The sequence below is a fragment of the Corylus avellana genome, chromosome 11 (genome assembly GCF_965113065.1).
Source record: "Corylus avellana chromosome 11, dhCorAvel1.hap1.2, whole genome shotgun sequence".
In the NCBI taxonomy this organism is placed as follows: Eukaryota; Viridiplantae; Streptophyta; class Magnoliopsida; order Fagales; family Betulaceae; genus Corylus; species Corylus avellana.
The window spans coordinates 3,503,064-3,516,085 of NC_142500.1; the positions used below are offsets into that span (position 1 = coordinate 3,503,064).

Consider the following 13,022-nt stretch of genomic DNA (forward strand, 5'->3'; position numbering starts at 1 on the left):
ACTTGTTTATATACTAAATTTTTGTATTTTTCTCATAAATAGCACAATCGTTTCCAATTTCCTTTAGGCCATTGTGTTTTTATGATTATTGAGAGTATTAGGTCACTGGTTTGACCAATTTTTTTATATTTTGTAATTATTTTCGTATTATTTTAGGTTTGTTAGTTATTGGAAACTTACCCAATTTTCGTTTCTTGGATCATCAACTTCTTTCCTTCATATAATTTTTTTTTGCGTTTCTAATTTAATTATTAAATTTTTTAATTTTGACAATTGAGCAACAAATTTAAAAACTAATATAAAATAAAAAATTTCAAGATCACGCCCAACAGGAAAAAATAAAAAATAAATAAAGAAAGAAAGATCAATAATTTGTTACATTCTACCTTTCATTACCATATTTCCATATCTTTGTACATACAAGTTATTTCTTCCATCAACCATCACCACTCTTCACAAAACCAAAAGACAAACTACAGAAAGGATCAAAACCAGGAAACAACACATATGTCCAAAACCAACACCAGTTACACCGCCGAAATACTACGTCGTTTCGAGATCAACGATCACGTCTTTCCCCTCAGCTTCACGCCCAGAACCTTCTCCATCTTCGACAGTACGGCCTGGCTCGGAACGGCCTTCCCGTTCTCGTACTCCTGGACCACCTGGGGCCTCTCGTTGATCTGCTTGGCCAGGTCCGCTTGGCTCATCTTCTTCTCCAGCCGCGCCTTCTGTATCGCCTGCCTCACATTCGACGAGACCCGTTCCAGCGACGCCGGCTCGCCCGCCTCGTCCAGTTTTCTTGCGTTGACGACCGGAGCCGCCTTCTTGTTGGAACCGGCGTCCGCCTTCCTGATCGTCTGCACCGGAGCCCCGGCGCGCAGGGCCTGGTTCACCGCCTTCGGGTCGCGGAGGTCCTGGGACTTGGTTCTTGACTTGTTGAGCACCACGGGCTCCCAGTCCTGGGTCATAGCCCCTGGGTATCGGCTTGGCATCGTAGCTAGCTAGCTCTGAGAGATAGAGAGACAGGAAATGCTTCAAATAGTAGAGAAAATGTGAAAATGGTAGGGAAATCAAGTAAAAATATCGAGAGGGGGTTTATATAGAAGCTGAGGTTCTGGAAAGTTCTCAAGGCTTCATGTTTCTTTTTATCTCGGGAAAGTTCCGGGGCGGTTACGCTCTCTTGTTCATCTCGTTTCAAAATGGGAAAATGATTCTTGTAAAATATCTGCCCGTTCTTGACGTGGAAACCAGTTATTCGTCTCTGTTGCTGACCTGGACTTTTCGAACGCTCGCCGTTCCTCAACAAAGGGTAAACTTGACTTTCTATCTATTTTAACTCGTTCTCTTTTTGTGTTCCTTTGTATCCATTAAACACTTGCCACGCAATTGAGTGCAGAGATTCCAGTTCCGGATGAAGGGTAATTTTGGCTTTTCGTCAATTGCAAGTGAATCGGACGCCTCAGAAAATGCAAGAGAAATCGAACGGTCAAAATATACACACTGGAATTGTATAACAAAGGTCAAAACCTTTTCGCCCTAGAGAAGTGGAAGGGGCAAAATTTGGCGCCAATTTTTCACAATCTAAAATCTTAGTAAATACCGCTTCACCTGAGCGGCGCACACACTCACACACACCATCTCTCTCATTCTGAAAATGCAGCGCCAAAAATCTATTCTCTCCTTTTTTCAAAAACCAGCCAGTGCCGAAAATGTGCACGGCAGCCGGCGAGTTCCGCAGTTTACGGTGAAGAAAGATAAACATAACGGCGCCGCGTCCAATCAAGCTACGAGTGATAATATGATGGACTCGTCTCTTGAAATCAGAGGAACCGAAACACCGCCGGAGAAGGTGCCACGTCAGGTTTTTCCGGCGACGTTCCAGGAAAATGAAAACAACGGAGGTTCTTCGCTGTTCTCGAGTATTATGCATAAGTTTGTGAAGATTGATGATAGAGAAAAGTCTACTGAGAGGTGCTTAACTCTTTTTTTTTTTTTTTTCTTCCATTTAGGGTTTTATTTGGATGATGCGTATTTGATAGATTAAAGTAATTATTTGGATGAAGTGAAGTTGAAATTTGCCACCTCCCTTTTATATTTGAAGTATTGCCTACTGCTTGGCTGCTGCGAGAAATGAGAGTGAAATGAAAATGTGATGGTTTTCATTCCATGTTCTTGCTTTCAGAAGACAAAAACTTCAGAATAACTCGGGGAGTTGATTATTTCAATTTTCCCCAAATGCAATAAAATGGCTATGAGTAGAAGTTTATGTGGAAAGTGAAGTTTATGTCATGGATTGTATGTGTCACAGCTAGTATAAACTGTATGAGTTTGTGTTTTGGCAGCTTGAAAACTTCTGTATATTTCATTCTCATATATAAAGAACATTTACAGTAGAGTTTATTTACAATTCAAACACAATAATCAACATTTGATATTCAAATACAACATAACAGATGTGACTAAACATCTAAGATAGTTGGAATATTGAACACCATGATTTACGGTGCTGCACTCAATTTATCTTTGCTGCTGAAAATCTAGACTCTGTTGTACTTGGCTAACAGTAACAACTATCTGAAGGTGTGCCTACTGTTACTTTGGTTTTTTTGTATGCTTTCATTTCATCTTCTTAATCCTTGTGTAAACTTTTGCAGGAATCCGGCTCCTGGTGGTTCTGCTAATGTTTGTACGATTTCTGGTAGATATAGTGAGCTGGAAGGATTGCCTAAACAAGATGTGGCTGCCCAACATTGCAGAAAGGGTGATGTTGTCAATTCTAATGGGATCGTTGATCAAGGATATGGCGTGCATATTGAAATTGATGATGACATTCCGGGGCCAGAAACACCTGGTATGCGACCTGTTGTTCCTCGATTGAAGCGATTGCAAGAAGATAGTCCAAAGTCTGGGGTCAAGGATGACAGTTCCTTATTCGATTCAAGCAAAAAGCTGAAACTACTTCAGGATACTACAGCCTTGAGCAAGAATCACTTAAAATCATCTGATACAATGAGCAAGTTTGAGTGGCTTGACCCTGCTCGAATCAAGGATGCTAATGGGCGAAGGCCTAGCGATCCTCTTTACGACAAGAAGACGCTGTATATATCGCCAGACACATTGAAGAAAATGTCAGCATCTCAGAAACAATATTGGAGTGTCAAATGTCAATATATGGATGTTGTGCTTTTCTTTAAAGTGGTTAGTTAATGTTCAGTCAAATCTTGATACTTGTCATTGACACCATTAATTTCTAGCTATTGTCGTGCATTAGTGCATGAATAGGCCCTAGCGTAATTTTTTATTTAATTTCCCAATGGCAATTGGTTTTTAATCAATGACTATTAAGGAGGTGCTTGCCCTCTTCTTTTGGAGCCTTGGTGGAAAGATTGAATGCTAGAACATGATGCACCTTGAGCAAAGCAATCCATTCTGATCAACAGAGAAAAATTACTTTTTTCTTTTTATTTTTTATTAAAGGCTGAAGCCAATTAGGTTGGCTTATTATCAGAATTCCTAGTCTTGGAATTATATTTACTTAATTTCACAACTTATGAATGAATGCAGGGAAAGTTTTATGAGCTTTATGAACTAGATGCCGAAATTGGCCATAAGGAGCTTGATTGGAAAATGACATTAAGCGGTGTGGGGAAATGTCGGCAGGTGACTTCATGTTTAAAGAAGATTGGTTCTTGTTTCATTTAAAGATGAGCTCACTTGAGCTATTAGTTCATCTGTTGAAGAGAGTAATTTTGTATGCAATAACATCTCTCCTCTCTGGTCAGGTTGGTATATCTGAAAGTGGGATTGATGATGCTGTTCAAAAGCTTGTTGCTCGTGGGTAAGAGAGTGACTGGACTTATATTCGCCTAACTATATTTGTCCATTCTTCAGTGCATTACGCCTTTGAAGGAAAAACAAGGAAAATTTATTTTCCTCTACTTTTGTTTGACTACTTTTTGTGGTTAAAAAATCCTTTCTAGTTGATGGCAGTCCACTTTAAAAAACATTCTGTTAGAAAATTTTGAGAGTGCAAAGATCAGCATATTTGCTGAAACGACAATTTTTTAATGGACCTTTTCTGTGTCCTACATCTGTTGCGTCTGCCAATTTTACCACGAAGAGAGAGAAAGAGAGAATGAATTTATGACCAACACTTGTTCAATCTAGCCCACTGCTGGTAGTTAGGATGAGATTTAGTTGAATCACGTACTCATTGAAATGTCTGCTTGGCTACTTAATAGGTTGTAGTTCACTTGTCTTTTGCTTTGTTCTTTGTGAAGATATAAAGTTGGACAAATTGAGCAGTTGGAGACATCTGATCAAGCAAAAGCCAGAGGTTCAAATTCTGTAAGTTCTCAATGCTGCGTGATGGGCACTTCAAATGAATTCTTTTAGTTTTATTTTCTGGGGCTGTACTTTACATGTGAAATCCATCTTGTGTTTGCCACTTGTTACATTGATTGTTAGCTAATTCCCACTCTAGTGCCAAAAGGTAGGTAGCTAAATAAGTCAAAGTGAACAATAAACGCTGTTGGCCGCACCTAAAGATTGAACTATTTTTTTGGACCTAGCCCTGGGCTGATCCAATAAGAGTGATCTTTACACATGAAGTATATGGAACATATTGAATGAAGGAAAAGTAGAAAAATGTCAAAATAAGAATTTAAATCAATGCTGCAATCCAGAAAATTAATCTCTATGGTGTTATAAATAGGGGCTTCAATTAATTAGACCTTCAATTTTCCGAAGATGGAAATTTGTGTTGGGCAACTTACGGAAATTAGGGTGAAGAATTGCATTGAAATATATGGAAACAAGTGTATGCTGCATACTAAATAAGGATATAGTGATGAAGTATAATCTAAGCTGTTTGTGATCCATCTCTAACTCTAAGATAAACCCTTGCCCTTAATTCCTTGCTACATATTCAAGGATGGTTTCCTTGAGCTGGATATGATTACAGAGGGAAGACTTTAACCGAGAATGAAAGGTTAAGGAAGAAAGATATTTCTAGAGAGTTGAAGAGGCTTATCCTTCTTGAAGAAGTGAGTTGGAGGCAGAAGTCAATGACCCTTTAGTTGAGAAAGGGAGATAAAAACACTAAATTCTTTCACCGAGTGGCAAATTCACATAGAAGAAATAACTTTGTGGAGTCCTTAGTTGTTAACGGGTCTATATCTTCTAATTCTACAGAAACTAGGGAGCATATTGTGAAATTCTACAAATGGTTGTATTCCGAACAGTATAGTTGGCAACCAAAATTGGATGGCTTTTCAAACTTCCCTCTGCTCCGAAATAGAAACCTCCAATAGAATATATTCTTTACCATATCAGTGCATGATTGGCTTTTCAACCTTACACTGTGCAATACTGATTTCAGCTTGTTCGCCAGGACCTTAGAAATAATTTATACACACTGCCCACCAACTAATAGGGCAAAAATCGTTAATATCCACCACACCTGCTTTCTTAGGGATAAGACACAAAAGTAGCATTATTATGCAGTTCCGAAATAGAAACCTCCAATAGAATATATTCTTTACCATATCAGTGCATGCCTATCATGTGTTATCCATTCCTTACGTTCTCATTTTCCTTGGAAGAGTATATGGAGGTTTAAGGCTCCTTCAAGAGTGTTTTTCTTTGTGTGGATGGCTGCCTTATGGAAAATTTTGACGTTGGATAATTTAAAGAGAATGAACATCATTGTGGTGGATTGGCATTGTATGTACAAGAAGAGTGGGGAATCTATTGATCACATTCTTCTTCAATGTGAAATAGTAAGAGAATTATGGAGTTTGCCTTTTCATTTGTTCGGTGTTCGGGTTATTGCCTAGAAGGGTGAGACAGTTGTTGATGAGTTGGAGATGACCGAAAATCGTAATGTTTTGGAAGTTTGGAGGTTGGTTCCTTTATGTTTAATGTTGTTGTATTTGGAGTGAACAGAATGCAATGAGTTTTGATGATCAAGAGACTTTAGTGTTAGAGCTGAAAAATATTCTGTTCAAATCCCTCTACACAAGGATAGCAAATTAGCAATGTCCAATAGTCTGCCATTTCTAATTTTACTGATTTTTTTATTTTTGATTTTTTTCTCTCCATTTTAGGAGGGAATCTTTTGTATACTTTATGTGTATGAGGATTGCACCCCTCTATGCTTTTATGAGATTGAATTACTAATAAAAAAAAATCTTAGAAAATTTCTTGGAAAATTTCAATTACTAAATGAAGTAATGCAGTGTGAAGCCTATAGGAAAAGGACAAGACCCATCTCACTTCAAAGTATCATTAGTTTTTGAAATTGGTTTTTGGCCCTAGAAAGTGATATTGGCCTTTTCTGCTGTTGTTTTCTGTTTTTGACAGTCACTCAAAAGTTCAAGAAAAGGAAATAAATAGATATAAGGTTTCAGTTTGCAGGATTTAGTTGAGATTTTGAACATCTATCCCGATTGATCTCTTTCTTTGTTTTCGGTCGTCACTCATTGCTAGCGATACATATTTGATCTGTCTTCCTTCTTATCGAGTTATAACATTCTCAAGGATAGCTGTAGTGAAAGTACTAGCATTAACTAGTATTTACTTTGTCATTTGAATGTGATGAGCTTTTATTGAGGTTTCTCACTCTTTTTTTAAAAAAATCTTTTTCCATGCTTGGTCAGAATTTGAATTTTCTATATAATCTTGTTTATACTCTAAAATTTTCATTCGTCAGTACTATTCTGTTCCTTCGTGTTCTTTTGCGTCTTTTCTATCTGGATGTTTATAATACTTCATCATTGTTGGATTTGATTTTAAGTTGCTTGTTTGAATTCAACACTTGGATTTCAGGTAATTTCAAGAAAATTGGTTCAGGTAGTCACCCCATCAACCGCAAGCGATGGTAATATTGGGCCTGATGCTGTTCATCTTCTTGCAATAAAAGAGGTTTGCATTGTTACTGGTTAGCTATGTTCTTATATATAGAAACAGAATGTCAATCTTTGGGTGGTGTACTGAATTTTAATTTTGCTGGCCACATGACAGAATAAGCTTGATACATATCTTTGAATACACATTCCTGAAATTTTTTTCGTAGATGCCAGCTTGAGATATGTTTCTGTTATTCATCTTCATGCCTCTGACAAATGCATGATTCAAAGCTTCTAGTGTGTAATATGAAAGCCCTGAATTATTAGTGTTGTTATAAGAAAGCACCCAAGTCTTCTCCTAATTTGTTGCAAGTCGCTTTTCTTTTTGCATCTTTGTGGGCACCTTGTATTGGACAAAGAGACAATTAAATATTTGTTTTTTAACCTCTACTTATAAAGCATGCTCCTGCATCTTTTACTAGTAAAGCTTGCTTGCTTGCTTGACCAATGCGTCTACTATCTGCAAGAAAATATGTACCAATATTTTAACAGTACATTTTGTTGAATTTTGTCTTTAGGGGAATTGTGACCTGGATAATGGTTCAGTTGTGTATGGCTTTGCTTTTGTTGACTGTGCTGCTTTAAGAATTTGGGTTGGTTCCATCAGTGATGATGCATCCTGTGCTGCTCTGGGGGCTTTACTGGTGCAAGTATGGTTACTATATAGTTTCCTTTGAGTAAATATGTTTCCATGGGTAGTATATCAAATTTGAAAATTAAAATTTAATTCTGTCATTGGGATTTGATTCTAGGTGTCGCCGAAAGAAGTTATATATGAGAGTAAAGGTGAACATTATTTCCCTATCCCAGTCTTTGTGGTTTGAGCGGAGTTCCATTTCTGAAGTTTTCATGAAAATAAATTCATACTTGACACTTACATATTCAACTCCTGCAGGGTTGTCCAAAGAAGCTCATAAAGCACTCAGAAAGTATTCATTAACAGGTCAGACTGCTGTTAATTTTTCTAAATGGCAGATTACAAACAAACAGAATATCATTAAGCATTCCATGTAAATGCACAAAACCTACAGACACTATGAATATTGTGTAGTTTCCATGTGATGTCTATAATCGTATCAAATTAGGGCCATTTGTTTTGGTGGAAAATGTTTTCAGCTAAAAACATTTTCGGGGAAAATTGTTTATTTTCCGGTGTTTGGTTGCAAACCTAAAAATGGTATGGAAAACATTTTCGAGTATTTTGTTGGAACCTGAAAATACTCTAAAAGCACCACCATCATCATCCCACTCGCCCAAAATCAGCTTACCAAAATCATTGCCATCAAGATTTCAACATATAAGAAAGTAAGAAACAATGAAGGAAAAATCCACTCAATTTCTTCCTTCTCAACTAGCTCCTCGGTTGAAAATCATTAATAAAAGACAAGAAAATTTTGTAAGGCTTGTATATGGCCATTTCACTCAATTATAATCAACCGAACTTCTTCCGTATGAACAGCAAACCCAAACCCACAAAATTGAACAGAAAAGTTATACATAAATAATTAAAAAAATTAAGTTAATTTCCTATTGTGAGAGAGAGAGAGAGAAGGGAAAGGCAATGGTCTCCGGTGGTTGACAGTGGAGGGAGAAGATTTGACAACGGCAAAAGGCCAGCGGCAGCATGATGGCAATGGTTTATGGTGGTTGGCCGTTGTGAGGCCGGTGACTATTGCTAGGCAAAGGCAATGGTCGCTAATAGCAGTTGCCGGCGACAGTGATCTCCATCCAAACTTGAGAGAGAGAGAGAGAGAGAGAGAGAAGAGGGCGTGTGGTGAGGGAGAGGGGGCAGAAAATGCTTTATGAAAATTTTGGGCGTAAAATATCTACGCCCCGTTAGCCTTGTTTTTGTTGGTCAACTGAAAATGTTTCGATATGACTAAAATTTTCAACCGTCCCAAAAACAAAAAAATGGGGTGAAGATTCTGTATGTGCAATATAATACAACATAGGAAGAAATGGCTTTTTAACCACAGTTTTGCAATATGTTGCTTTCAACTTTCTTGAATATGAAATTAGGTTAGATTTATTTCTTTGCAGAATTATGTTAGCTTTATATGTATATATGAAAATAAAAAGGTTGACATTTCACTTCAGCGTGATAAATGCTCTCATTATTGTGCCCCGAAAAGGCTAGAGAACAATATGAATTGCATATATGTGATTTCTAGATAGTGGTGATGGCTGTTGGGAGTGACATTAGTGGAGTCGGAGCACAGATTCAAACAGGGTTTTCTATGGGCCAGTTTAGGTTTGGGAATTTTATACTCACAAAGCCTAATTTGTATTTTTTGGTATATGCATCTATGTTATATGGTAAGACATCTTTGACACATTATAATCAGTTTAGAATCCCATGATAAGTAGGATTGAATTATCAAGTTTATCTTGCAGGTCCTGCGATGCTGCAATTAAGTCCAGTTCAGTCACTTACAGATTTCCAGAATGCTTCTGAAGTTAGAAATTTGGTGCGCTTGAAGGGTTACTTTAAAGGATCTTCTAATTTGTGGAATCATGTACTTGATAGTGTGATCCATCATGATGTTGCCTTATGTTCTCTTGGTGGACTTATTGATCATCTATCATTGTATTTAGGACATAAAACATCATATAGCCGAAAACCTAAAAAGAAAGAAGACGAAGAGAGATCATTGTATTTAGACCTCAACATGATATAGCCAAAAACCAAAAAACAAAGAAGACAAAGAGTAGTTCGTGAATAACTCATATTTATTTCTCACGGCCGGTTAAATAATTTTTTTTTTTTGTACGGATATGATTTACCATGTCTTAGATCTAGTTTGCCCGGAGAATATCTATGCCATAAATGAAGTTTGTACATGGGTGAAATTGGAGGTCATGGATACAATTTGATTGTTAGATTTTTCGAGGTATCTACGACTTTGTAATCGAATTGTTTTTGCCTATATTTTTAAAAGCTTTATGCTCTGTAATGTAATAACTTTATGTTTTGAATCCTAGCTTTATGGAATGAGAAGAGATTTACCTAAAAAAAAATAATAATAAATTAATTATATATATAACTCTTGTTTACTTTAAAACTATATGGAGACTAAAGTTCGCACTGCATACTTATATGCTTCATTTTTCGTTCTGCTTCAAATGCCGGAAAATTATTTATTTTCCTTTTGGCAAAAGCAATGGTGTGAGGTTACCTTTCCACCAACGCAGAGGTCAATTCTGACTTTGCAATGGTGTGGGTTTTATGGACCATTTTGGCAAAAGCATTCCACCAACGCAGAGGTCAATTCTGACTTTGCAATGGTGTGGGTTTTATGGACCATTTTGGCAAAAGCAATGATGTGAGGTTACCTTTCCACCAACGCAGAGGTAAACTCTGACTTCTCACCACCATTTTTCTTTTATTAAAGGTGTGTGAAATAAATAACAAAGTCTGCATCAATTTTTGAATCAAACAACCCACTGCAATTACATTTATTTGATTTTGCCCTCTCTTTTTTTTTTCAACTTTAAAACATTACCTAAAAGTTTACCTTGTAACTTTTAATTACGAAATTGCTCTCATTTTTATTTCTTTTTTCTTTTTACCATACTATCATTTTATATTATCACTATAACCTAAAATAACTCTATTATTCTCAAATAGAATCCTCTGATTCTTAAAAAGCAAAGCCTAAAATAAATTTTTGAGATTAAATCAAATTTCATCGACCACAGTTTATTTTTCGTAATAATCACGTGTCTCCTTAAAGTTTTTCAGAATTATTACTTTGTCTATAAACTATTATAATTTAATCTAATTCCTAAAATTAAAATTACTTTATTCATTCACCTGGAATTCACTCACTTACTAGAAGCTCTGCTGGAAATGCTCGATCCTCCCTTTGTAAATCTTTGTGTATTCCTAGCATTTATCCATTATTAATTTCATTTTCCTTACACTTAAAACAATAGGCACAACATGAATGATAAAAGCATTTTATATATAAAAATGCACATTTCATATATATACATGCTCGCAAAATTTATCAAGGCCACATTAAGAAAATAGTAAGGGGGAAGGGGAAGATTTTCCTGCTACTATTTAATTAACAACATACTTGATTCAACAATATCAAGGAGATAGCTTCGACATATATTCTTAAACTCTGAAAATTATTATTTGTTTTATATCCTGATTTCAAAAGATTATCAATGGATGCCATGCCATGGAGAGTGATTATGGTCGTGGATGGTATTTGGCCCAATTGATTTCGTGGCTTGTTCTTTGAACAACGAACAGCAAGAAGGGGTGATCGGTGTGGCTACTTTAGCCGACTATGACCATAGTAATAACTAATACTTACTCATTGGACATCACTCATGAGAAACCTAAGTAGTAAAAAACACAGGCGCTTTTTTAAAACCAATCGAGTCATACGTTAACATTAGCCCTATTAAAGATTTTAGTAGCATCCAAGCCAATAACTCCAATCATTTTTCATTGCGAAATTCAAACTTAAAATCTAGTCTTCACGGTGACAATCCAAATGCCACTAGATCTCACTCTCGGTGGTGAAAGGCTAAAGTTTTGAGCCTAGAAATTAATCTCAATCCCTAACCAAGGGTGCAATAGGACAGCTAAATTAAGTATTCCAAATCCAAGTTGGTGATAAAATAAAAAATAAATAAAAAGCTCGGGGCAGAGCAGGTATGTTTTGTAGTGCTTTCTTGACCAACTGAATTATTGGCTAAATAGTAAATAAACAGATAATTCAAAGCCGATTGGAGAAGGAAATTTTATTATAATAATTATAATATTATATTATGATTACAGCCGCCTGGGCCCCGGGAATTGAGCCTATTAGCAATTTTTTTTTTCACGCCAATCACGTTCCATATTTTATCATTCATTTTATTCTGTTTTCCTAGTTTGTCCGCACACGGTTTAGCCATTAGTTTCAATTAGAGGTGGCAGATTAATTGATAAAATTTATTATAATAATTATAATATTATATTATGATTACAGCCGCCTGGGCCTGGGAATAGAGCCAATTAGCAATTGTTTTCACGCCAAGCACGTTCCATATTTTATCATTCATTTTATTCTGTTTTCCTAGTTTGTTCACACACAGTTTAGCCATTAGTTTCAATTAGGGGTGGACAGATTAATCGGTTACTGATTACTAACCATGTATCGGTTTCAACCGAACCGATATTAACCATAACCGATATACCGATATCCTTATCGGTTAAATTTTTTATACCAGTATGCTTATCGGTCCGGTTAGAAACTTCATATCGGTTAACCGTTTAACTGATATAAACCGTTAAGTATGAATGCCAAAACGACGTAGTTTTGAGATTATATATATACTATGTAACCTTATGTTAATTTGGGTTTAAGTAGGTTTGATTTTTTTTTTTTTTTAGTGATGGCATTGATTGGTATTTCTTTGCCTTTGGTGAAAGCATTTTTCATTAACTAGTTTTGTTAGTCTAATTAGCATTCATTAGGTTAATTAGTCCATTTGCTTTGAAAAAATGTATTTTATAATATAAAAAAAAGTTGTGGTGGATCAATATAAAAAAGCTTCAATTTTTAGCCTAAAAAACAAATATTTGGGTTCCAACAAAAAGTATTTGGGTCCTAAAACAACTCATTTTTAATAAGTTATTTTAGTCCAACAAAAAGTATTTTGACTCTCAAAAGTCAAAAAAACACATTTTTGGCCCAATAAAATAAATCAATATAAAGCCCACGGTTAAACCGTTTAACCGTGTACCGTTATAACCGATAATTTCGGTTAAAATTCTTATCGTCCGGTATTGGTTAATAAACCGTTGAACCGAAAATTAGATAAGAGCCAAAATCGGACCATTTGACCGATACCCAAGCCTAGTTTCAATTTCAAAGCATAATTAAAGGACAATCGGTAGGATAATTAAATAATATAAAGTATTAATTAAATAAATAAATTGAGTTTTTTTATTAATTTAAATTTGTATGCATGATAAATAGTAATTTAAATAGAGAATAATTTCTATAAGGTCTTGGCACAAACCAAGACCTTTGTGCTCATTAATAAGAGGTTGACACCTCAGTTTGGAACAAGATAACAAAATGATAACGAAACACCGGATCATAC

General features: G+C 35.9%; 2 protein-coding genes across 2 annotated transcripts; one reads left to right on the top strand and one right to left on the bottom strand.

The window, feature by feature from the left end:
* Nucleotides 1–331: 331 nt before the first annotated feature.
* Nucleotides 332–1,087, bottom strand: LOC148583004 (multiprotein-bridging factor 1c-like). Its single transcript, XM_088511912.1, has one exon. The coding sequence runs from the start codon at nt 993–995 to the stop codon at nt 567–569; it is 429 nt and encodes a 142-aa protein (XP_088368038.1). The 5' UTR covers nt 996–1,087; the 3' UTR covers nt 332–566.
* A 451-nt stretch (nt 1,088–1,538) lies between these two features.
* Nucleotides 1,539–9,647, top strand: LOC148583005 (DNA mismatch repair protein MSH7-like). The gene is made up of 10 exons (XM_088511850.1): nt 1,539–1,974; nt 2,658–3,201; nt 3,568–3,663; nt 3,786–3,841; nt 4,284–4,350; nt 6,832–6,927; nt 7,430–7,561; nt 7,664–7,697; nt 7,807–7,854; nt 9,306–9,647. Exons 1-10 carry the CDS (start codon nt 1,658–1,660, stop codon nt 9,587–9,589), a joined length of 1,674 nt encoding a protein of 557 aa, XP_088367976.1. The 5' UTR covers nt 1,539–1,657; the 3' UTR covers nt 9,590–9,647.
* Nucleotides 9,648–13,022: the final 3,375 nt, after the last annotated feature.